The sequence below is a fragment of the Silurus meridionalis genome, chromosome 14 (assembly GCF_014805685.1).
Source record: "Silurus meridionalis isolate SWU-2019-XX chromosome 14, ASM1480568v1, whole genome shotgun sequence".
Classification (NCBI taxonomy): Eukaryota; Metazoa; Chordata; class Actinopteri; order Siluriformes; family Siluridae; genus Silurus; species Silurus meridionalis.
Window position 1 is genome coordinate 6,736,511 of NC_060897.1, and position 26,385 is coordinate 6,762,895.

General features: G+C 37.0%; 2 protein-coding genes across 6 annotated transcripts; both read right to left on the reverse strand.

Moving 5' to 3' along the window:
* Window positions 1–9,337: 9,337 nt before the first annotated feature.
* Window positions 9,338–18,447, reverse strand: spsb3a (splA/ryanodine receptor domain and SOCS box containing 3a). 5 transcript variants are annotated; one of them, XM_046866494.1, is made up of 7 exons: window positions 18,259–18,447; window positions 15,006–15,144; window positions 14,596–14,770; window positions 14,286–14,473; window positions 13,463–13,565; window positions 13,066–13,191; window positions 9,338–12,336 (listed from the first exon to the last, which is right to left on the reverse strand). In XM_046866494.1, the coding sequence occupies exons 2-7, from the start codon at window positions 15,129–15,131 to the stop codon at window positions 11,975–11,977; spliced, it is 1,080 nt and encodes a 359-aa protein (XP_046722450.1). In that variant the 5' UTR covers window positions 15,132–15,144; window positions 18,259–18,447; the 3' UTR covers window positions 9,338–11,974. The 5 variants fall into 5 exon arrangements, with proteins under 5 accessions (XP_046722450.1, XP_046722452.1, XP_046722454.1 ...); XM_046866496.1 differs by having other exon boundaries at window positions 18,404–18,443; XM_046866498.1 differs by having other exon boundaries at window positions 14,596–14,765; window positions 18,263–18,438.
* A 4,342-nt stretch (window positions 18,448–22,789) lies between these two features.
* atp6v0ca (ATPase H+ transporting V0 subunit ca) lies at window positions 22,790–25,977 on the reverse strand. Its single transcript, XM_046866870.1, has 3 exons — window positions 25,712–25,977; window positions 24,395–24,578; window positions 22,790–23,914 (listed from the first exon to the last, which is right to left on the reverse strand). Exons 1-3 carry the CDS (start codon window positions 25,782–25,784, stop codon window positions 23,785–23,787), a joined length of 387 nt encoding a protein of 128 aa, XP_046722826.1. The 5' UTR covers window positions 25,785–25,977; the 3' UTR covers window positions 22,790–23,784.
* Between the last annotated feature and the right edge of the window lie 408 nt (window positions 25,978–26,385).

A 26,385-nucleotide genomic window follows, 5' to 3' on the forward strand; every position in this document is an offset into this window, starting at 1 on the left:
AGTGCCGGTCCCAAGCCCGGATAAATGGGGAGGGTGAGTTAGGAAGGGCATCAAGCGTAAAACGTGCCAAATCAAATTCCATACCAGATCGGTCGAGGCCCGGGTTACCAACGACTGCCACAGGTGTTGTTAGCCAACAGGGTACTGGCGAAAATTTGGCTACTGGTGGAGGAGAAGGAGAAGAGGAGGAAGACCTCTACAGAGACAGCAGGGAAAGGAGCAGTGTAGGAGAGTGGAGGTTAGGGTTGGTACTTTAAATGTTGGTACTATGACTGGTAAAGGGAGAGAGATAGCAGATATGATAGAGAGGAGAAAGGTAGATATGTTGTGTGTTCAGGAGACCAAGTGGAAAGGGAATAAGGCCAGGAACATTGGAGGTGGGTTTAAACTGTTCTATCATAGTGTGGATGGAAAGAGAAATGGTGTAGGGGTGATTCTGAAGGAAGAGTACAGTAAGAGCGTAGTGGAGGTGAAGAGGGTTTCTGATAGGGTGATGAACGTGAAGCTGGAAGTTGAAGGGGTGATGAGGAAGTGCAGGAGAGCATAAGGAGAAAGAGGTTGGGGAAACAGAATTGGGATCGACAGAGAAGAGAAAAGTAGGCAGGAATACAAGGAGATGCAGCAGGAGGTGAAGAGGGGTGTGGCAAAAGCAAAGGAAAAGGCATAGGAGGAGCTGTATGAGAAGTTGGACACTAAGGAAGGAGAAAAGGATTTGGACCGATTGGCCAGGCAGAGGGACCGAGCTGGGAAAGATGTGCTACAACAGAGGTCACCAACATGGTATTTCTAAAAATAGCTGTTTCCTACTTTGTTAAATCATTGTTGATTATTATTATGAGAAATCATTAACATGATCAGTGTCTTCACATAGATGAATATCATTAATTATTAATAATAACATATAATAAAAGGTAAATTAAGCAAATTTGTTATTTCAGATCAAACTAAAACTGTGTGTATCAAACTGGTAGCCCTCCACATTAATCGGTACCCAAGAAGTAGCTCTTAGTGGGGATTTTTTGTTTGTTTGTTTGTTTGGTTGGTTGGTTTTATAGCTGCTGTAATGTATTATGCCACATCAAATACGTTTTCATTGTTGACACGTCACATCAAATGTAACTCTCAATAGCTGGAAATGTGGTATGTACAGTAATAGTCAAGTCAAGTCAAGTTTATTTGTATAGCGCTTTTCACAACAGACATTGTCTCAAAGCAGCTTTACAGAAATCAACAGTCAAGGTGTATGGTGTGCATTTATCCCTGATGAGCAGTTGTGGTGACAGTGGCAAGGAAAAACACCCTTAGATGTTATGAGGAAGGAACCTTGAGAGGAACCAGACTCAAAAGGGGAACACATCTTAATTTGGGTGACATTAAGAGTTTGATCATAAATCTTTCAACAGTACAGAACACTGGAGAGTGAGAACTAACATGAGTACTGGAGTATAGGATTATAAGTAAATGTTCTTCCTACAGTCTTTGGTATAAAAGTAGGAGCTCAACATTTGTGATCATCACAGATCCAGCAACAGCTTCTCCATGCCAGAGCCTTTAAACACTCCAGGAGGTCCAATGTCAAAACTCCACACATGTAGTGGGATCCAATTGGCACTGGTACGTCTCTAGATGGTTCAGGATGTATGGGGATGCATCTACTTCTTTAAAGTCCACAATCTTCATGAGGTGGGACGTGACTGGAGCTGGCCAAACCTCAGGAAGCCTCGGGATGGGGAGAGAAAGAGAAGCAGTGGAGAGGAATTAGCGTAGCTGCTGTTCATGATATTAACAGCACAAGTTGATAATGTGCATGTGATCGTATGTTCTGGAGCACAAGGTTATGATGTGAGACGTATGTTATGTGTAGGCTTTGCTAAAAATATATGTTTTTAATCTGCACTTAAACTGGGAGAATGTGTCTGAACCCCGAACACTGCCAGGAAGACTATTCCAGAGTTTAGGAGCTAAATGTGAAAATGCTCTACCACCTTTAGTGGACTTTGCTATTCTAGGAACTACTAGAACCCAGAGTTTTGAGATCTCAGGGAGCGTGACGGATTGTAGCGTGTTAAAAGACTGGAGAGATACATGGGAGCCAAACCATTTAGTGCTTTATAAGTAAGAAGTAATAGTTTGTAGTCTATTCGAAACTTAACAGGAAGCCAATGTAGGGACGATAATAAAAAAATATATGTTAAATTGCTGTGAGATAAAATAAACAAAGCAGTAGCAGTAAATTTTATATGCATATCGTGGTCCTTTCTACTTTTACTTGGCATATTTGCACAGATCTGGCAACCCTTAATGGAGAAGTACAGCAGGGAAAATAACGGGATGGGAGAGTGTGTGTGTGTGTGTCAGTTTCACGTGTAGCAACACAGCATGCAGTTTAGCATGCAGCCCGAATAAGCTGAAGAAGCGTCGCTCGCAGCTGTTGCAGCACGTGTACACGTGTTATCCTTCGAACCTCTTCGCGAGACCATGCAGCTCAAAATATGACGTCACAAAATGCCCCTGCCTCATATTGACCGCACGAGGGCGCTAAAGCTGAAGTGACCTGCAATAAAATCTCTGCTCATCTGCTTTATAAGGGAAATATTCAAAACATATTTATATTGTTTATATTTATATTGGGAGATAAAAAATATATAAAAAATATTTAAAAGTGGAGGTTTGGGTGGGCACTTTAAATGTTGGTACTATGACTGGTAAAGGTTATAGTACCAATAGTACCGAGGGTACCATAGTACCATAGTACAGATAACTTGTCAGTTGGTAATACATCTGCGTCTTTCTCGCCAGATGTTTGCAGCTGTGGGACACTGATGTCTCGGCAACAGCCGGGAATAAGCCAAGAATATGTCAATAATCCTGAACATAATGTATTACAATTTTAACTCATAAATATAAAAAAAGCAAGAGTTTATCTTTTTTACTTTGCATGACTAACCACGGTTTATGTCACTTCTGAATCCTGTGGTGTAGCATGAAGTGAGCATTACCATAAAATAAGTCCATTAGATTGTATAAAAGGATGAACAAATGCTTTAATGAAGAAGTTTCTCTACACAAAAGACAGAAGAGCCAATAGATTTTGATGGTTATGGACCTTAATATACCTGGTCTTAATCCAGCACTTCTTGATGTACATAAACTGCAGGTTAGATAAGTGCAGATGCTACAATCAGCCGATCTCGTCATCGTCTGGAGATCTCACCTGTCCTGCTTGGACCTGTTCCCAAACCAGGCTATGAGGTTTTCAGGGGCTTCTTCACCAGAATGCTGATGTAGCAGCACTAATGCACATCCTGTGTGATATTAACACCAATGTAGGAAAATTGTCTACTCTTTTTGATAGGACTCCCATTAAACCTAAGTGGGTGGAAGCTTCTCCCCTGCCAAAGTCCACAACCACCAAATCTCCCTCAAATGTGATAGTCCTGAAGTGCTAAAATCTAATGCAATGTGAACCTCTGGAAGGAACTCTGCTGGAAGTGCCTTTTCCTATACATGTTCAGCCTTCCTATCCTCATCATAGTTCAAAAATGGCTGAAAAGGCATGTCCAACAGGCTGTCCTTCACCCGATGGCTTTATTTTTTTACATTTTAGAATGCTTTTTTGATCCCACAGGAAATTGTTATCTCTTCGCACATCACAGCAATGTAGGACGCTGGGGTCAGAACGCAGGGTCAGCCATGTTACAGCGTCCCTGGAACACTGAGGGTTAAGGGCTTTGCTAAAGGGCTCTAAGAGTGGCAGTTTGACAATACCGGGGCTTGAACCTCTAACCTTCTGATCAGTAACCCAGAGCCTTAACCACCATATTTCATACTAAATCCTACCAGCACACACCACTTGAGGAAATAAAATCTGACGTTGATTCACTGTGCAGTGTTTTTACCTATTTTCAAATTTTCTGTCCAGTGACTCTACTGAGTAAAGATCATGTTAATCATCCCAAGTGGAAATTTCAAACATTGACTATCTTTACGCTGTGTTCAGTGTGTATTTCTGCTTTCGTTACATTAAGTCTCATTTGATGAATTCTATTGACTAATGTTTTAGGTGATGTTTCTAATAAAATAATTCCATCTGAAATGGATTTAATAACAAATATAATTCTGCAAATCAGAGAACCATGTTAATGCATTATCCTGAATTTCTGCAGTGTTTCTGCCATTACTGTTTACTACACATTTGTTTAATTCACTACAATATGTTTATTGCTTGTATTAGTAGAATCTGTGATGTATAAATCCACTTGAAAATATGAGGTAATAGTACATGAGTCACAGTTATACACCATATTGCCATCATGGAAAGGAGTCTCTATGTGTTACTGACATTTCAAACAATAACTCTTTACTCTTTAAAGATAAATGTTTTAAAATCTAATAAAAATCAAACTCACAATTACAAGTAAGTCACTTCTTTCTTGGAGAATAAAAAAAAAATTGTTTCTAGAGTAACAATAAGAAGAAATGAAAATGATCACATGAACTCAAACATGAGCAAAACAGGTTTTATTCGGATCTAATTTAATTTAATTGTATAATAAAACATTCTTACAAAAAATGACAAATGGTTAATTTGATAAATGTTTATTAAATGGATAAAAACAAGCCTACATAAAGCCTATAAGCCTAATAAAGTTACAAGTATAATTACAAGGCTAATAATATATATTTTTAAGTTTAATACATTTAAATGTACAATAGAAAAATACAATCACAATAGAAAGTTGAAACATTTAATAAAGATTTAATGTTTAATGAAATGTCAAATGTATAATAAAACAATAAAAAATATATAATAAATTAGAATAAATCTATTAATAGTTTGAATCATTTTTTTATGCATTTTTAAAGTTTTATGTAAATGTATACAAAATATAATAAAAGGTGCTTAATAGATGTTAACTGTTTAGTACAATTTTCTAAGTTTAATCTAAATGTATACTAAAATATAATTAAAGGTTCTTATGCTTAATTAAAGGTTAAAAGTCTCATTAAAAACTTAAACTTGAACAAAAATGGCAGTCTAATAAAATGTCAAATGTATAATAAAACATTTAAAAAGTATAATAAATTATAACCAATCGATTAATAGTTTTATTAAAAATAGTTAAATTAAAAAAATAAAAATGTTGTGTTTAATAAAATTTTTTAAGTTTAATGTTAATGTATATTAAAATATAATAAAAGGTTCTTAATAAACGTTAATTGTTAAATAATATTTTAAAAGTTTAATCTAAATGTATATTAAAATATAATAACAGGGTGCCTGAAAAACATTAAATGTTTAATACACATTTTCAAAGTTGAATCTAAATGTATACTAAAATATATTCGAAGGTTCTTACGTTTAATAAAAGGTTAAAAGACTCATTGAAAACTTAAACTTTAACAAAAAATGGCAATGTCTAATTAAAGTTCATTTTCAAAAAGTAAGTTGAATGTATAATAAAAACTTAACTGTATGATAAAGTTACATTTCTAATAAAAGTTAATCACTAAAAATCTTATGAAATGTATAATAAAATGTTAAGTAAAATATATTTTAAAATCCATAATCTAACAATGAAAAAATTATTTACAGACCCGTGGATATCTTGAGCAACATGTGATGTAGAGAACAAAAGAGAGAGAGAGAGAGAGAGAGAGAGAGAGAGAGAGAGAGAGAGAGAGAGAGAGAAAGAGAGAGAGAGAGAGAGAGAGAGAGAGAGAGAGAGAGAGAGAGGAAAGGTGTAGAAAGAAGTATGACCAGGACATCTATTAAAATGTAAATGTAAAAACAGTTCTGTGTTACTAATTGGCAGATGTGCAGAGTTTAATCTACTAATGAGGATGAATAGAAAAAAATACATTTCCTGAAATGTCCTGATCACACGATAAAACAGTGTGTGTGTGTGTGTGTGTGTGTGTTAGAGTGGTGTGACATGTTGCTCTGTCTCCTTTTTCCTCCTCGTCACTGTCTCACACACAGAAAACAGCATAAAGTAGATCAAGTCTAAGACACTGACATACCTTAGAATCAGAGTCAGTGGTGCGACACGCCAACTCTCTCACTCTCCCCGAGATCTGCTTAAGAGAGAAAAAATGATAAATGTAGTCACTGTACTTACTAAAGCTTTAGGTTGTAGGTTGGTGAAATTGTACTCACTCCTGAAGTAGCTCGAGAATCCATGCATATAACAATGACAACTTCATTACCCTTGAACACTCATCTGTTTATTAATCATGTTTAATAAAAAGGTTAGACTTGTATCTCTACTGCTGTGCTGAACAGTGACTTTGGTAGAATACCTCAGAGTGGGAGATGTTGGAGTTAGTATAGAAGAACCGGGTCCTTTATTGTGCATTGTACAGGTTACGTGCTCCGATGAGACGTGAAAACTATAACACAAAGATTACACTGTCATTCTTATGTAGGCAGCTTCATGCAAGCACATCCAAAATTTCCTTCACAGCATGGTTTCCCAACCAGGGGTTTACTGTGGCACTGCATGGGGTTCATGAGACAGTGATGTAAATGAAAAAGTCACTTTGAGTTCAATTTTAACAAAGAAATATTTAAATTGGCCTGTGATATGTTTGTCTACACTAAATATGTCTACATTAAATCCATAAGTACCAAGTGATTGAATTACACTTGCATGAGATCTTCATGTGAAATTGAAAACTCCTTTTACAGACAGTTTATAAGTAAAAGAAAATCGCAGGAAGAAAAAAAATCAAGCCAGCTTTCTTCAAAAGACATAACCAAAACCTGGCTGTAAAACCAAAAATGAGGTTGTGTGATTAAAATGCAGTTGGAGATCCAAATAATGTCAATTAATCAAACCTAATAAGAAGATCAAGAAGCAAAACATTCGCTCGATGTGAACCTGTTTAATATATTCAGGGAGAGCCGATTCGTTTAGATAAAAGAGGTTCGGCTGACAAAAAACAGTCGTGAAACATGACAATGAAAAAGAAATGAAACAGAAAATTCTGCTTCGAGCGACGATTGAAGACCTACCTCTTCCTGAAACACTAAAATTAGCACTTTCCAAGTTTGCTGTGTAGAATTTAAGAGTTATATTTATATTAAGTTTGTAATCTGGCGTACCAGTGTAGATTTATTCATCGCTAGAGACTCATAGCATTTTTGAACGTCGCTCTGGATAAGGGCCTCTGCTAAATGCCGCAAATGTAAATGTAAAATTACCAGAGGAGCTGCTGACGCCTGACGTTGAAGAACAGCAGCCCGTTTCTCCACGTTATTAACCAGCACAGGTTCTGTAATTAAATACAATTAATCACATTGAAATAAATCAGTACTTACTGTAGAGGATTATACACCAGGATGTTTTTAGAAATTATCAAATAAATTAGTAACATTTACATCAACGATGTAAAGAAAACAATTCAAAAACGACTCTCTATCATCAGCATGTCTTTATATCTGACAGTGTGACTTACATTACAGACTTATATTCATTATTATTCAATATAAACATTATTACTTATGTTTTATTTTATAAGAGAAGAATAAAAAGGAAAGTGACTACAAGATGTATGAACAGTAACTCTGACATTTTCATTAAACAACATTAAATTACGCTTTTTATTAAAAAGTGACATTTTTTGCCGCTTTATTAGGAATAAACTGTTTGAATAAATAGTTTTGCTGTAGGCATGAGTGGAAGAAGTTCATGGCGCTAGCAGTTTCATGACCTGCTTCATGACACCACCATGTTCCTGAGATTTTCTTCTTCAAGCAGCGAGAGAAACTTTTGTGTAAAAGTGATCATGTTGGGACTCGATGTGTTTTTATTCCTCACATCATCAATTTTTTACACTTTCAATCCTCTTCATTTTAGCCATGTAGCATCACAGGCTAATGTTAGCTTAGATAACCGCATTAGCTCTGAGCCTAGAAATGTTCTGCTTTTCAGAGATATAAAAGGTCTGGTTTTCCACCAAGAGACTATCTGTAAGCTATAGGCTTATTAGAAACCTCCAGGCAAAACGTTAAGGCTGAGCATTTCTTACCTTGAGCAGGTTGACGATCAGCGAGCCGATCGTTACTCCACTTCAGCCTGCGATAGGTGTAGTATCCCGTCAAGGAGAGCTGCATCAGCGCGATGTTGTAGGGTAAAAATGTACCAAAAATCCCCATTGTCAAAAATTGAGTAAAAAGATGTATTTTCTTCTAGCTGTGCAGCTCCGATCAACCGCTCCAGTGACGTCCACGTGGCGCTGTTTTGTTTTCAATTTTGGCGCGCTTTTTAAACAACAACAGCAACTCGAACAACACGAGGCTGCAGGATTTAAACAACAACATGATGCTGTAGGATTTAAACAACAACATGATGCTGTAGGATTAGTGTATTTATTTACTACTAAAGAACATATTAATCAATAATGAAAGTGTTTGAATAAAATGTTTGTGCTAAAAAAGAGGGAATTACATGTATTTTGTTTCCAGATCTGCTTGGCACTTGCACTTATGTTACTTATATACAAAAATAGCACAAATAAATGTGGAAACAAATCAAAGGCTTACATTTGATTATGGCATTTTAATGTGCAATGGGTTTTTTTGTTTGTTTGTTTAATCTTGCATTTATTTATTCATTCGTTTTTGCACTTTTTTTTGTTTGTTAGTTTACTTATTTACGTGTTCTGGCATGTATTTATTTATTCAATGTTTTTTCATCCTCAATAGGTGATGACCCTTATAAAATCACACTGTCACACTGCTCTGTTTGTTGCTTTTAGTTGTTTTTTTTCTTTCTTCAGAATCTGCTAGGAAGGTTCACTAGCACTTCTTTGGTCTTTAGGACAGCAGGACTGATCTGATATTGTAGCTGTGAGAGCTCTGAAAGTCAGAGATAGTTTTGGGTGGATAAATAGAAATAAAACAAATTATTTACATTCTGGTAGACAGAAAGTGTGACGAGTTAAATAATCAAGTACAGTTGAGTGAGTGTTGTGCAAATGAGTCCAGTCTCTAGACCTTTGGTACAAATACAAATGCTACTAATACCAGTAATACTAATACTAATCTTAATTGCTTAATGTTTGCCAAAAGTCACTTAGAAATGATGCGTAGGTGCAGTACTTCCCCAAGCCAATATTTGTAATGCAAATAAAGCATTATAGGTCAAGTAATGTATCTAAAGACTGGGAATAGAGGACATTATGTATTGAAATAAATGTCTGATGATGTTTATGCAGACGGGTTTCATTCACAAAAATAATTCACTAGACTTGACTGCCCGCCACCTTCTCGCTATTTGTCTTTGCATTGGTGTAAGGGGAGAATCTAAAAACAAAAAACCCGAGAGAACACTGAGTTTTTCAATGCTTTATTATGTTTAAAAAACATCCTACATATCCAGCCTTCTTGTCCTCATACGTATATGATTTTCATCCTTTTATTCAAACATCAGTTAAAGCCCATGCTCGACATATAGTAAAGGGAGACAAAGAAAAGTGAATAAGCGAATACATACAATATGTACATAACAGAGCATAAAGAATCTGTGTGCATATGCATACAATGAAAGGAAAGTGCTTTAATGCATAAAGACATTTCTTTTAAGTGAATTACAAAACCTATACACACTTAAACTCCCATACTTGTTAAAAACAACCCTCACAGAGAGATGTTAAGTATGGTTATAAGAACAAGGGCAGGTACTCTGTTCAAACAGCATATGAATTGAGAACATCAGCTGCCCTTGCTGAGTTAAAAGAAAATCTTGTCACGAAACGAACTTCACATTCAATGGTTTACATTGTGGGCACATTCTGTTTCGTTTGAATTCGGGTGTTTCTGCTTTGCATCAGGGTGAAGTGGCCCTAGTGAGAAGCCTTAGACAAGCAATAAAGATGGCAAAGAGCAACACAAATGCTGAGTTAAGACCAAAGTGAGTCCAAATTACAGGTTCATGCAGGTGTTTCCATGGCAGCGTTTTACATATTTGTGCACGATTCACAGGTTTCCACTTTTGCACAACAGTATTATGCCAGTGAGCAACAAAGATTTTGCCAGGATTTGGTAAAAAATAGAGAAATGTCAGCAAAAACAAAACAGAAAAAAACCCCAACACCCATTAGATGTTAAAACACTAGTTGACTGACTCAGCAAAGGGAAATGGAGTAAAATGATTTAAAGCATTAATAAGGTTTTAAAATATTAAATGTAGAATAATACAAAAATGCAATCTGACAGGACAGTGGAGAAATCAATACAATGATAGTAACGAAGATGGAACATAACTTGTCAGGTTCAATGCTGTACCAAGAAAATGTTTTTGACAGAAGAACTAACATTAATCAAAAGTAAGATCCAGGCAAGCGGAGAAAGACGAGGAATTTAACAGAAAAGCCTTTTCATAAACAGCTAATTTAACTCTGCACTATTCCCAAGCTAAGACCAGGGTATACCTTGCTGTACACCAACAGATCATTACAGTTTGTAAATTCAACGGTGTGAACTTTGACGAGATAAATTGAATGCAAGATGAATTAACCATTATAAAATGCAAATTTGCAGCTTTCTTAGTCAGCGGAACAGCATTTTTTTGTGTTCGTGCTGAAAGCTGCTTTAAAGTGTCTCATACTGATGTAGCAAGCAGACTAGATATTACAATTAGTGCAACATCCGTTCAATTTATATGTTCTGAAATTGTATTCCTGCAAAACAATCCTGGATGTCTACATACAGAAAACGTATATTTAGAAGTCACCAGCAATGGGTGATATGAGAATTTAAATAGGGAATATTGCAAAAACATCAGAAAGCTGGCATCATTGGAGCTGTACGCCAATGTCGTAGCTCAAAAGTACTCTGATGAAATGACCTGAATGACCCACTGGTATGTCTGGTGATGTAGTTCAACTCAGTGTGGCTGCAGAGAAATCAAGATTTTGCCAAAACCACAAGTGTTTGACAAACTTCCAGAATGTACTTCGATGTTAGTAGTGTTGCCTTAAAAAATACTCTCCACTTATGAAACTGGTTACTGCCATTTCCAGAAGGTTGCCATCTACTTATCATTTGTTCAAAATCTAGACGTCAAACTTAATATACAGACCAACATTAGTCTATGTATTAAGCAGCACACACTGTTCTCAAAACCATAATATATGGATAAACTCTGAAAAGCAATTTTACAAAAAAAAGGACATTGAACGGATTATGCATCGATTAATTTCAGTCGTACTACAGTTAAACCGCAAATGCTGGCACTCCTGTTTTGATGACACCCTACAGTATACATCAGCATATTGTGGAAAAGCTGTATAAAAATACATTACAGAATTCTTCACAACTTCTCAGATGGAGCACTAAGAAAACACTCAATGTAACATACAGTACTAGATTCAGCATATCAGTGCTGTACTGATGAGACCGGCTGTCAAACCTCACCGCCTTGTTTGCACACTTGGATAGTAAATTATAGTGGGGTTTTTTTTGGTACTATCAATGATAACTAAATCCAACCATTTCACTCATTCTTTGTGTTTGGATATAAGCTATGTAGACAAGTGCACAGTGCTGAAGGTTATAGTTAAAGACAATACTGGAAATGCTTTATACAACTGTTCATGTGGGATGGAAAAGTTTTTTTTGTTCCAAAAACCCTGAAGAGCAGAAACATTTATGCTATAAAACTGAAAGACAGTTCCATGTTTAGTCATAATGCATCAGACAACATATGCGTATGTTGCTTTTTTTTTTATCTGTACATTGAGAAAAGTATTAAATTTGCATGACTGACTATGATCCACACATTGAAATGCAATTTAAACTGTTCCACAGAATTTAAAATCAAATGGTATCCTTAATGTGGACAGGCTTCTTGTTAAACATTACATTAAAACCTTAAAGACATTTTTTTAATCTCCCAGTCCGCTGCATAGGAGGCAGAAACTGAAAAGACTTGACAATGTGTTAACTGCAAGAGTGTGCGTTATCGCCTCAGGTCCAGCGGCAGCGTTTCCTCTGGCAGGCCTCTGGGTCGGAAGCACAGCCGTCCGATTCGCTGCCTGAAGATGGCCCGGCGGGCGTGTGTGTGTTTGAGTTTGAATGCATATGTGAGTGGTCTAAGCTTAGCACCCAGCCAAGTTTGGAATGTAGGAGGTGCCTGAGTCCTGGTGGGAGGGGCAGTACTCTAAGGGCATCAGCTCCTGAAGGGAGAAGCTTACGTAGGCGCCAGCAGCAGAGGTACTGGAGGGAGGTGGGGGCGGAGACTGAGCGGATCACCTTCATGCTGCTTTTGGCAGCTGTGGAACATGCCATGGGGTATACATGCTTATTCTGCAGCTCTGTAGCAGCAACACCTATATATACACACGCACACAAACATAAATGTAAAAAAATTTAAATAACGTACATATAAATCTACCAACATAACATCCTTATTCAGTCTTTGTTTTACATTTATTAACTCCTATGAGCAATTTGCATGGTCTTTAACTATGGACTTATTTTACTTAAAGGGAATTTAGCACCCTCTGCTGCTTGTATGAAAAATTGCATTTATAACAAAAATTCATAAAGCCTTCATCTTGTCTATAATCACATTTTTTTGGATCAGTATTTGGGCAATAAAAAGAATTTTAAAACCTTAAATAAATACATCTTTTAATAATAAACAAAAGAAAACTTGCAAAAGAATAAATGGTGGTGAACTGCATAGGAATATCATTTTATCTACAGTATCTTTCATTTATCTTAAATTGTGATAAAAGTGCAGGAAAAGGCGTGCTGCAAGCTGCATCTTTAAGCGAATCAATATATTGGAAAGGGCAGAAATAAAACCATGTAGAGCACGCCAAAAGTAAACCTAATGGGTAATGTGACAAAGCTATATTTAAAATATAAAAAAAAAAAAAAAAAGAGGTGTGAAAGTTTGTCAGATAATGTGTTTAAGAAGACGGAATGAAAATCACCTCCTATAATGAGCCTGATAATGTATGCCCCTAAAGCTGCTCAAACACACATTTTCTATTGCTGAAGTGTCTCTACTGTGCTAACCTGTAGATTATTTTAGCATGAAATCCTCTTACCGATGCATTTGCGGTTTTTAAAGAAGGTGAGAGTTCCATGCCAGGTGTCCAAGTGAACGCCTATGATGGATCCCTGACCAAACCGCGATGAGAAGCTCACTTTGTCACCATTATGATGCAACAACCCTGGACACAAACACTCGTAATTAGTTACACATTATATTAAAACAAAAATGAAATTGTACTGTATGGAGTATTGTAGATGCATTTTTTCTTGCATTACATGCTAGAAATTTGGACGCACCAATGAATGAATGAACTTGTAATGCTTTGCATAAAGTGATAACATCATGATAAACATGTTCTAAATATTAACAGACCAGATGTCAGCAAACATACTTTGTTGTATTGATGAATACTGATTTCAGTTGCATACAGTGCCTTGTAGAGTATTTACCGGTGTATGATAATCCCCAGCTGTCTTCATCTTTTCCCAGTAAACTGCAGAACGTATGCCGGTATTTGTCCAGATTGACGTCTGATGTGCCGATTCCTACCATCTACAAAACACAAAAAGTTTATTACACAGATGATTTATGAATAATAAATAGAAATTTCCCTGTTAAACAAAACGCTTGCTCAGTGTTTTGATTACAAACTCTTTATTGACATAGCACATATTTATGTAAGAGGTGGAAACATTGCTAACCAGATATCCAATCATGCAAAAATAAAAATATCAATTTTACTAGCAAAACTGTAGGGTACACTGATGAAAAACAGTTAAAAAGGGCAAGGCGAGTATCTTGTCCCTAAAAAGTGTTTGAAAAGTATTCAAGTTCACCAAGATAAAGTGCACTAAAGTTTGTGGACTGTCTGTTAAAATTTGTATGTGCTGTTTGAACATCCCATTCTGCTTTTAGTCCTTATTTGCTGTTATACTAACCATCAATCTTCCAGGAAGATGTTCCATCAAATTGTGGAGTGTGCTTGTGAAGATTTGTGCTGTAAGAACGTTAGTAAAGTCTGGTACTGATGTAAGGAGAAAAGACCTGTGGTGGTCATTGTTCTAATTCATCCCAATGGTGTTCAATAGCGTTACGGTCAGAGTTCTATAGCAGGCCACTCAAGATCTTCCATTCCAGCCCATGTAAACCATGTTTTTATGAAGTTGGTTTTGTGAATTGTCATGCTGGAACACGTTTGGGTCTCCTGGTTCAGGTAAAGGTGGAATTTTATGCTACCTTATTTAAAAACAACAAGAAGCTCAAGAGCCGCACCATGTCAGTTCCGTAGACCGGAGAGGTCATTTTGATCTCCCAGAAGTGCTGTCCCTCAGAGAGCTCCTTGGAGCCGCGTATAGCCGCCGTGCCACAGCTGTACTCCGAGTGGAAGCTCACCTTCCTGTTCTCGCAGCTCAGCAGCGTGGCCGCTGACCGGCTGCCTTCATCCCACACCCAGTCAAATTCTAACACACACACACACACACACACACACACACACACACACACACACACACAATCAGACACTCAATACATAATTAGAGCAAAGAAAAAAAGGAAAAAAGGTGTGAAAAGTGTGCACATGTACCTTGGTCATCTTCGCCGCAGTGGCAGTCTCGCAGACGTGCGTAACTGCGTAGACGTGGGTCATAACTCACTTCCATCTCCAAATCACATCCACAGTACGACTCTCCGGTTACTGGCACTGCACTTGGCACTGAGGGTATGCCAGAATACTCTGCCTCTGAATCTGAGTCACTGTACTAAACAACAGAAATACAGTAGATCATGTGTGTGATAGTTGGGTGCTTATACATAGTGAAGCATTCGTATTTCAGGACAGCATTAAACACTGCGTGACATCAGCCTACATTCAAACAATATGCCCAGAAAGAAAAAAAACAGTACTCTAAGAGAACACTGTATATCTAGTGCACCCAACTCTTTTTTTTTTTTTTTGTTCAGCTAATCATGGCCGACTCTGGAGCATATGCTGACCTGTAGGCGGTCACAACCCCATTCATCGCTCTCCGAGGGCAGCACCAGTGTCTTTGCATCAGCATCCCGCTGGATTCCACTCCACACACTACGCCACGCTCGACTGTTTCGGCTGCGCCTGGACATGCCACACCTGCAACTAAATCACATAGCGGCCATTAATAATCATCAAAGATTTATCCAGAGCATCAAGCATTATAAAACAAGAATTATATGGTGGTATAAAGAAAATAAAAAACAGGATTTACTCTGCATTGTTTTATTTATAATATGTTCTAATTTTCCTTTATGTGTAGCTTTATTTATTTATTTATTGTACATTTAAACTGCTTTGCACAAGTTTAGATTTGTTTTTAACAGTTCACAGATTTCAGCCCACTTCTCTCAGAAAAAAATTAAAAAATTCTTTGTTAATCAGGAAGAAATAATTTGTTGAGATCCTATTAATCTCTTTAAGAAATTGAAAGACTTGGGTAATATAAATTTGCTTCATGCTTTTAAGCCAAAGCAATGGGCGGTTTTTTATATAGAAATCCCACTTGAGAATGTACAATACTTTGTAGTTATATTACAAATGCAATGTTTCATGCTGCTCTTTCCAGAATTGAGAGACTCTGAAGCCATTGAGGATGGCGAATCTCCAAATTTAATGTGCTTGATAGCACGAAGAGCAGCTCATAATTAAAAAAATTATATTTATAATTCAGGAAGATAAAAATGCCAATCGATATATTTCAATTTAACACATTTTCCATCCACTATCTACTCAGTATTTTTTTTATTTATTTGTAAAGTATTTTTTTTAAGCTTATTAAAGAGCAGGCTTTGATCGGTTCATAATATTTTACTTTAACATGCGCGCATTTAAATGATTTTTTACTGCATAGTTACATTAACATTAATCACTGCAATACCATGATGGATAACTACATTAACATAATTACCAGCAGTATTAAATAAGCACTTTTCTGTTTGAAAAAAAATATATATTTCTGAGATTTAATTCTGATGTAATTCTTAGTCATTGTCTTAATGAAACAGTATCAGAGTGCACTTATTGTGAGACCAACGCACTTCTGTAATTCACTTTGAATAAGTGTCTGCCAAATGCCCTAAAATTAACAGAACACAAAGTATTAAGGAAGAAGGAATGGTTTATTCTGTTAAATATGAATTAGATAGAATGTTTGAATTGTGTGAGAACTGTAAACATTTAAGTCAATAGAAACTTTAATGAACAAGAGATCTAGATGAACTTGTATGGTTAGAGGTTAGAACTGTACAGCTGCTAAATAATAAGACATCACACACTTATTTATACAAGAGCGGAGACAAAGATACGTTCTATGACCCCTCGCGAGTAACAAAAGAAATTGCGGTTTTGACTCTCTCCGTTTGATGGTTCCTTTTTCAAGGGGAACTGTACATGTACTGTAAACTCAGCAAACATTGTGAAATACTTGTCATGTTTAATTTTACTACTTTAAATCAATATAATTTATACAGTACATTTATTAGTACAAACTGTTCTGAACTTTCAAGCCACTCGAGAACTATTAGATTTTTCGCAAGTTATTCTTAATCAGGTTCCAAATGAAAAGTCTCGAACTATCGAGGTCGCGAGTATCGAGTTTCCACTGTATATTGATGAACAATGTTCATAACAATGAATCAATGATCATTAATGTTCCCAGCTAGCCACTCACTCAATATTGTTCCCAATACAGTAAAACCCTGTTGTACGAGCAACTAATAGTACGAGCAAACGGAGATACGAGCGACTTTGCTTGCAAAATTTTACCCTATTTCACAAACAAATTTCGAAGGCACGAGCAAACCCACGCTGCCGGTTCCACGTTTTCGGTTGAGGGTCGCATCAGTCGCTTAGTTGATGACGTGTCGCTCGGTCGCTCTCGTTGTTCAATGCAGCAAAAACATAAAAATATAACACTAAAAAAAGATTTCACTAGAAATCTTGAAAAATGTCTCCCAAGAAAATCAGTGACGGTGCTGTGAAAATGAAAGTGAATAGAATTACCATGGAAACCAAGAAGGTTACGAGCGTGGTGTGCATCTCACACTCACAATCAACCACTACCACATGAGTAAGTGTTAAATTATGTTTACATTACGGTGTATTTGATTGTTAAAATAGGCTACGAATACTTTTTAAGTGAAGAAATAAGCGAACGAATGAAGAACTGATTAAATCACTTTTACAATAATTCCTATGGGGAAAATTAGTTTGAACGTACGAGCAAATGGACCTACAAGCAATTTTCAAGAACAAATTATGCTCGTCCTACGGGGTTTTACTGTAATCAGTCACTCATTATCAATATTCCCATCTAATGATTGATCATTAATGTTCCCAACCACTCATTTATCATTGTTCCTGGTAACCAGTTACTTATTATAATTGTTCCCAACAACCAACCACTTACTCAACATTGTTCCCAATAACCAGTCACTCATTATCATTATTCCCAATAACCAATCACTGATCATTAATGTTCCAACTAATCATCAAATGTTCCCATCTAAACACTAACTATTCATTGTTCCTGATATCACTGTTCCCAAACAACCACTTACCGTTCCTTATAAACAACAGGTGATCATTGTTGTCCCCAATTTAATTAATAATTATTTATCATTTTAAATGTTAATGAATCAATAATTTATATTCAGATCAAACTTCTATCTGATCTATTCCATCATTATCTTCTGATCATAATTATAATGAGAAATGCAAAAAAAAAAAAACAAGTCCATGGCGTCCCCGGAGACATCGAGAGACCTTCTCCCGGTTCACACCGCGCTGCCACGCGATCCAACGTGCAACCGAACCGGGTTAAACCCAGGCGTCCATTCAAAACGTGTCGTGTTCAATTACACGTCGATATTTATATCGCATATAAAAACGTGCTGAATCCCTGATCAGTTATAATCCTGAGAGGAAAAAAAGAAAGGCTTGAAATTAAAACGGCAGCATAAAAACTTCTTTTTTGGCCTAATCAAAGTGACCAGCTAGCTGACTAGCCAGGCTACGACTTCCCATTCTTTATTTGCTTATTAATTAATATTATTTGTATCAAAAGCATCAGCTTGACAGTTGAACGTGACAGTAATGTGCTTGTATTATATCTTCAAGCAGAAGTAAGTAGCATCCAGTTTAGCTAAACGGCTCAAGTTAGCAAAGGTTTAGCTAATATCAGCTATCGTCTTTAGCAGCCCGCTCGAGCTCATTTACCGACTTTGCAGATGTCACCGGAGCCCTCGGGGAATCCTGATCTTCCTCCGTTACAACGTCGTGTTATTAATAATAATTTATGTCTTTGAGGTTATATATATTTATATATGTATATATTTCTAGCCTCCTCCCGCTTATGACCTACTTTCAACACACAGACGTAAACAGTACGACGCCGAGTTCCGCCCATTTTCCGCCAATGATTGACAACCAATCGGGTAAAAGGGGCGGGAGTTATTTCCTAATCTCTCCTCCTATTGGCCGGCATCTATATTTGTAGTATGGAAAGAAAAAAAAAAAATCAGAATGTGCTTTAATGGCAATTATTTTTGCACATACAATGAATTTATTTTGGTGACAGAAGCTTCCAGTACACAGAGACAACAACACAGATAAAAATAATAATAATAATAAAAAAGACATTTAAATAATAATAATTAAAAATAATTATATATATATATATATATATATATATATATATATATATATATATATATATATATATAGAGAGAGAGAGAGAGAGAGAGAGAGAGAGAGAGAGAGAGAGAGAGAGAATCACTCATGAGCAATGCAGACAACTGGTCTCTCCATACACGAGGCGTCTAGAAGCTGTAATCACCAACAAAGGCTTTTCTACAAAGTATTAAATAAAGTGTTCAATACTTATTCCCTGTGTCATTTCACTTTATTTATTATGAATCAACGTGTATACTTAAATGTCCTGATTTCTTTGTATGAATTCAATATTTGGCTTGATGGTTACATTTGGTGGAAATTTTGTGTCAATAGCCCACTTAGAAATCCCCTTACTGATAAAAATGCTGATGTGTCAAATACTTATTTTCCTGATATATATATATATATATATATATATATATATATATATATATATATATATATATATATATATATATATTAGGGGTGGCACGGTTCACAAAACCCACAGTTCGGTTTGTATCACGGTTTTAGGGTCACGGTTTTCGGTTCTGTACGGTTCTTGTTGTTATTTTTTCTTTCAATCTTCAACACTCCAGAAATTTCCTTTAGCATTTGATATATAGCTTATTAGCTTAATTATCCACAATTTAGGATTTTGTAATGTAATCATGCACTAACTGAATTTGACTTGACTTTAAGCACATTATTGGGACCATCTCTGAGTAAAAGCTAGGTGAGATTTTGATACAGCAAGAGGGAAGACATTGATGATGACATGCTTTTCGTTTATTTGGCAAAAAAAAAAAGGTGTCGGCGAGAGGGAATATTAAACCGCGGCTCGAGTACATTCATCAGCTGACGAAATCCTTCACACTCATTCACGCTGCACGGTTGCATATCTTTTGTTATAAACATCCCCAATGCTTTAGTTATGGCTATCGCCCTGTCCGACTGATCACTGAGAGGCTGCTTAAATTCTGCAGACAGTAGAAGTTGTTTCCTAACCGGCTCTCTCCTGTTTGTGCTTATCGACACATTGGCGTGATGTCTTCTCAAATAAACTGTTATATTAGAAGTGTTGCCATTAGCATATTGAATGCATTTTGCACAATGCTTGCACACAGTCGCAGTTCTATCTACTGTTTTATTTTCGTTGTCATCGTAAGTAACATGAAATCCAAAATGTTCCCACACACCGGGTTTAAACGACGCGGGCACATCCGCCAACTCCGGGCAGCCTTAATTATCTCCTCCACTTGCCATTTCTGCAGCACTCCTTACTCAACTTTTACTGTCTATATGTATGTTCGCGCGAAATTGTCTGAGGCGAAACTGAGCACAGGGCTACATTGCGCATGCGTGGAACCGTGCGATGCACACACGAACCGAACCGAGACAAGCGAACCGAACAGTTCAGGTGTTTTTCCATGTACCGTGCCACCCCTAATATATATATATATATATATATATATATATATATATATATATATATATATATATATATATATATATATATATACCTTGCCCTGATACATTTATTTGACATTCCTGTATTTGATACATGGTTAAAAGTTTTCTGGTCACCAAGCCATCCCGCATACATATTGTGAGTCTTTGCACAGGTTGGAAACACACAAAATGTCTTGGCATGCTGTAGAAATCACAATTTTAAGCAAAAATATTTCAGCATTACAAAGCCCCCTGTGCAGCCATCAAACATACATATTGTGGGTCATCACACAAGTTGGAAATACACACTTTTATACAACATGCCTTCACATGCGGTTCCAGCATGACAAAGCCCCTGTGCATGATCCAAGAAAATATGGTTTGCCAAATAACTTTTAATATAATGCAGTTGATTAGAATTTTGATACGAGTGCTCATAAGACTGAAAATTGTACATTTTAAATTACCCAACATGGTGAAAATCTATAAGGATCTTGGCTCCTCAGGAACTGGAGCTCCAATGTAAAGAGATCTGCCCCCACCCTGTAAGAGGAGAATGATGCCTGTTACGTGATCAGGTATGGCTTATCACCTACAGGATTTTGGATCACCTTTACGTATCATTTTCACTACTTATTTAATGTATCTTTGTTAATTCAGATAAATTCATATTGTTCTGTCACATTTTCATGTTTTCCATACTCTTCAAATTCTTATTTATAATCAGCTAATGGCCAGCCTATTCTGAATGTAACACTCCAAAAATGTGCATGACAGGGAGAACTCTAGGATCAGGGTTGAGAACCTGTGGTCTACTGTAGCTCATGTTTTCTGGACATTTCAGGCATTTAAATATTCAAGAATGGAACTCAGTGGGTAAGATGTTGGACTACTGGGTAGATCATGTGTTTAAACCACAACTCTCCCAAGCAGCCACTGCTGAGCCCTAAACTTAAATGTTCAGCCAGAAGCCATAAATGTAGAGGAAAAGTTTACATTCAGGTCTCCTCACTCCTATAGTCACACACCATGTCTTGTCTGGAGGCCTCACCTGCAATACAGCACTATTAATATCATTGATGCAATCAATCAGGTGAAAAATATTGCATTCACTACACAGCAACTGTTTATTTTTGTTGCCATATTTTGGGGTCCTTCTGTCCTTTTTATGGCATTCTATGGTTTTCACAGTCACCAGACCTTGACCCAGTTACACCTATAAGAGACTTTGGACTGATGTTTTGGAGCTCTCCACAATTATCAGAACATAAACTGAAGGAACGTGCTTTGGAAGAACGGTGTCCATAGTTCCAAGAATCTATATTATATAGTCTAAAGTTTGTGTATAGTCTTTCCTCTAGATTTTGGAATGTGTCAGTAAGGCACTGATGTCAGCATATTAATTCATCAGGGGTTAATATGTCAAGTCAGGGGTCTGTGCAGGCTACTTGAATTCTTCTGCTTTATTCCTGGCAAACATGCCTTTATGGACTTGTAATGTTGAAACAGACTTCCAGTTCCAGTTGAAGCTCCAGTGGAAAGTCTTACTATTCAATTCTAAGCTTTCCACTTTGTGACAACAGTTTATTTAAAACCCTATTAGAATATGATGCTCAGGTGTCTTTTTGCAACACTTTCTGAAATAGTGTATATCAAGGTACACTGAAGCTATTCTGGCATCTCTAGTTGCTCCACCGCTCCTCTTTCTCTACCCATCCCGAGGCATCCTGAGGTTGCACCAGCTCCAGTCGCATCCCACCTCGTGAAGGTTATAGACCTTCAAAGTGAAGATGCCAACCCCGCAAACATCCCAACCATCTAGAGACGTACCAGCACCCTTTGGATCCTACTTCATGTAGAGGTTTGACAATAGACTTCTTTAACCATTCAAAGGCTCTGGCATGGGGGTGTTGGATCTATAATGATCTCAGATGTTGAGCTATATTATGAGTTGGACTGTAGAAAGGACATTACTTATAATCACACACACTGAGATTCATGGTAAATCTCTCCCTTTGTGTTTTGTATTGTTTTTAAAATTTATAATCATACTCTTGATATCACCCGAATGAAAATGGGTTCCTCTGAAGGTTTCTTCCTCATACCCGAATGAAAAAGAAAAAATAGAGATGAGGGAGTTTATATACTCACACACGAGATTATATATATATATATAAAGATAACGCAAAATAATTAGCAATTAAAAAATTACCACCACATTCCCCACTGCTGATTTAATAAATCAGTAAGCCAGGATTACAGGCCAAGAACAAAGCTGAAGAGAGTAGTGGGGGTGAGCAAAGGGTTATAATTCTGTGGTGAACTGAAACTCTTGACAAATGGCAACCTAGGTACTAATCTCTCATCCAATACATTAGACATATTATTTCTCCTTTGACTATAAGATACCCAACAAGCAAGACATGCAATAATGTATTTACACAAACCATTTTCTAGCAGACCAATCTTTTTAATTGGCATCTTGGTTAAGAATGTAAATCTCTGTGTTTGACTCTGCAATATTAACATTCTCATACAAAATATCCTTGTTATGTTGCTCTTGATTCAAACAGAAAATACTATTCATTAACGTGTATGTAGATTATTAAAAAAAAAAAAAAAAAAAAAAAAAATCGGACACAGCTGGAAGTTGAGGAAGTTTTATTTGGAAACAGGATGGGCCGGGCTGGTGTGTGCCCATCAATGCAATCAGAAACAGTAGCTACAGGTGTAACGCTACACGTTGTTCAAAGAATGTCACCTCAGAATTAAAACAACCACATTCACACAAACATATGCGTGCATACACTCACAGACTGCACGCTCTGTAAACTTCCACACCAATAATTTTGATACGGACAACAAAATTTGCATGGTAACCGATGATTACATCCAGAGGAACTCCAAGCACAAAATTACCCACAGTGCAATTCACCTACCTATACAGATATATATATATACTTCTGATACATGTATTTATATATAGAGATCACTGGGATTTCAATAAAGACTTTCAATTAAACAATTTCATGAACATTTCAAAATCTCCATAAATAATCAGTGAAAAATGCAATTTTTCTTTTTTTTTTTTTTTTTTTTTACAGTTAAGTCCTCAATATTAGCATTAGTCAGCAAATGGTCCCAAAATAGCGAAAAAAACCAAAAAAAAAAAAAACCCGGATGATTTGTTCTTCAAACAAGAAGGGGGGGGAGGAGACACAAAATAAAAGCGCAAACAAACAAGTGTAGCGATAAGGGTAGGGGGAGCTATCTAAACACCAACAAGACAAGATCACAAGCTACACAGTGCATTTACAATGAGACGCACATCAGGCTACTATAATACACACAGAGCGGAAAGCTCCCTCATACATTTAATTGCCCACCAAGCACAAACACACACGCACACACCTTCATACACACACACAAACACGCTCCTCTTTCTTCTGTTCATGTGATGTAATTAATTCTGTTTCATTAAGTGGATGTAAGAGTTGGTATTTTGTGTGTGTTTGTAGTGGGTGGGTTTCTGTATCAGTAGAATTATAATTATTAATAACGCTGTTTACTTGGTGGAGAGGATAAGGGCAACAATAAGCCCATAGAGCCCCAACACCTCAGCAAAGATCAGAATAAGGATCATGCCAACAACAGGCGAGGCTGCTGGGCTGTGCCTCGAACTCCTGCATCTCCTACGATCCCGATGGCAAAGCCGGCAGCAAGGCCACTCAGACCCACGCTCAGACCAGCACCCAGGTAAAGAAAACTCCTGCACACACAGATAAAGAAAGAACTTTTAATCAATACATAGATCATAGACCAAACGTCTACTCGCTCAGCAGGGCCCAACGGCATTATGTGGAAACATAAAAAACAAAAAACACTTATTGCACTGGAAAGATTCAAAACAGGTCCAGCAACTGAAAGACATTCACACTTGTGTATCACTACATAGACACATTTAATAATGAATAATAAATATTAATAATAAAGATTTAAATCCAATTCCAGGTAATTCATTCTATATTGGTTACACTGGCCCACATTTGACCCACGTGCAGTTAAGAGCCCTGGATGCTAGACCTTGAAGCCTGAAGATGCCCAAAACCAAAATGTGACGTGTCTCATTCAAAATTTGACTATATTAGAAAAAAAAAAGCCTCTGAAAGACATGGTTATCATCTGTATACCATATAGAGTACTAAAGAGCCATATTGTTAATAAGTAATGTGATATTTGTATAACTTACCTGTAAAGAACAAGATTCTGTGAAATGTTGTTGGCAATGAGTACGGCCACCACCAAACCATAGATGGCAATGATACCCGCCATGACCACAGGGATGATGGACTTCATGATCAGCTCCGGTCTCATCACAGACATAGCAGCAATGCCTGTGCCGCTCTTGGCGGTGCCATACGCAGCTCCAAGTGCTAAAGACAAAAAGAGCAAAAATAAAACCGAAGACTTTGTGTGAGCAACAGGGGTGAAAACAGAACCTACTGTGCACACTTTGTTTGATGTGAACATCACCACCGACGGTTTAAGATACACGAGTGAGGTTTCTTGCTGAACCAGAACCAAACCCTGATTACCGCACATAATCCTGACACCTGGTTGTGAAATTCCTGGTGTTGCATCTCCGTTTGTTTTAAACGCATACACATATGGACACACCCTCGACCACTGCTTCAGCAGCTGCACTGAGAACCAAGGTCAGGAGGCAGCATGAAGCAGTGGGATATCTTTTTTTTTTGGCCCCAGTAGTCACGTGCCCAAAAAAATGGGAACTTCCTCCCGGTAGAGGAAGTGCAAGACATGAATCACTGTAACAAAGACAAGATCAGACGAAATGATCAATCGGTCTCGGTGATCTGAGAGGGGGGGGGGGGGAAAATTAGCAAAATAAATAAATAACAAAAAGACACCTATATGACAATCTTTTAGATTTAGACAACTTGTTCATGGATTATTATAAGAATGTGGATTATGCTTCAATGATATATATTATGAAAAAAATATATAGGCTACAAATAAAAAATGTCAAACTAGGTATATAAAAGCACCTTCATGGGGGCAATAATGTATCCTATAACTTTTAGAAATAAACCATGTTGATCAGAAAATATATGGTGTATATTAAAAAAAAAATCGTGGTTCAGGATCAATGCAATAAAATGTCCTCTTTCAAAACGCCACTAAAGAAGGAACCTAAAGCAAATCTGCCAGAACATACATATAGGTATATACATATATATTTTTTGGATAAACACGCTGGATTAAGATGCGTAGTAGATTTTATTTTTACTAAAACGACCAACCTAAATAAATAATTTAAAAGGCATGTCTACGTCAAGCAAGACGTCACGTGCCATGATGGAAACCTTCTCTCTGCTTCCCTTCCCCCATACCGAATCGCATCAATGATCCAGCACGTTCAAATCCTGATCTTTAAGCTAAAAAAAATTAATGACGAAGCGAATTAAAATACGTATCATATTTTCAACTGTGTATAAATCCTCCGCACATCGGGGGTGAATGTGGAAAAACGCCGAGTCTGCCTTACCACTGAACACCATCGCTGCCGAGGCGCCCATCACTGCGAAGAAGGGGGAATACTCTGGACTCTCGGAGGACATCCTTCACGACACTGTGCACAAACTAGCCGGAGAGAAAACGAAAAAAGCGAGCTTCAACGTCCTGGGTTTTGAGCTTTCAGGAGTGACCCTTTCAGAATGTCAAAGGCCCGGAAGAAGCGGAGTGTGCAGGAGCGAAGTCACGAATACCTCAGAACAGCAACTCACCGGCGGAGAGGAAGAAAATGGCGATCCAGAGTTAGTCACATGACCGAGTATGAGTGCTCGAACCATTTCCGCTTTTGAAGGGGACGACCAATAAACGTGCAACCTATTTTCCACATTTCTGTGATTCATCTGTAACGTGTTACGAAAATATTTTTTGTCTTAAAACTATAATAAGACCTATAACATTTTAAGTTTGTTTGGAAATTGTTAACATATTTGTCCTTCCCGTATGAAGCCCCCTTTCTGATATTTTAGTATGATCCATTGCAGTCTGGGATGTGTGAACAGAGGGCTGCTGCGTTTTTTTTTTAAGCCTTTAGGCCTAAATGCGAATTTCAGGTTTGCATAAACCATACACACTATTTACAGTCTCAATTAATAATATTCCTGAATGGGACTAAACTCATATTTTAATAGTATTTACAAACACAGTGTC

Coding starts and splice junctions, on each gene's coding strand:
- spsb3a (XM_046866494.1), bottom strand. CDS start 15,131: ATGTCCAGGCGCAGCCGAAACAGTCGAGCGTGGCGTAGTGTGTGGAGT. Junction 13,566..14,285: donor CGGTCTACGGAACTGACATG/GTGCGGCTCTTG, acceptor TGTGTTTTGTAG/ATGGTAGGAATCGGCACATC. Junction 13,192..13,462: donor CTGGGGATTATCATACACCG/GTAAATACTCTA, acceptor GTTTGTGTCCAG/GGTTGTTGCATCATAATGGT.
- atp6v0ca (XM_046866870.1), bottom strand. CDS start 25,784: ATGTCCTCCGAGAGTCCAGAGTATTCCCCCTTCTTCGCAGTGATGGGC. Junction 24,579..25,711: donor GGCAGCGATGGTGTTCAGTG/GTAAGGCAGACT, acceptor TTTTGTCTTTAG/CACTTGGAGCTGCGTATGGC. Junction 23,915..24,394: donor CAGAATCTTGTTCTTTACAG/GTAAGTTATACA, acceptor CTGTGTGTGCAG/GAGTTTTCTTTACCTGGGTG.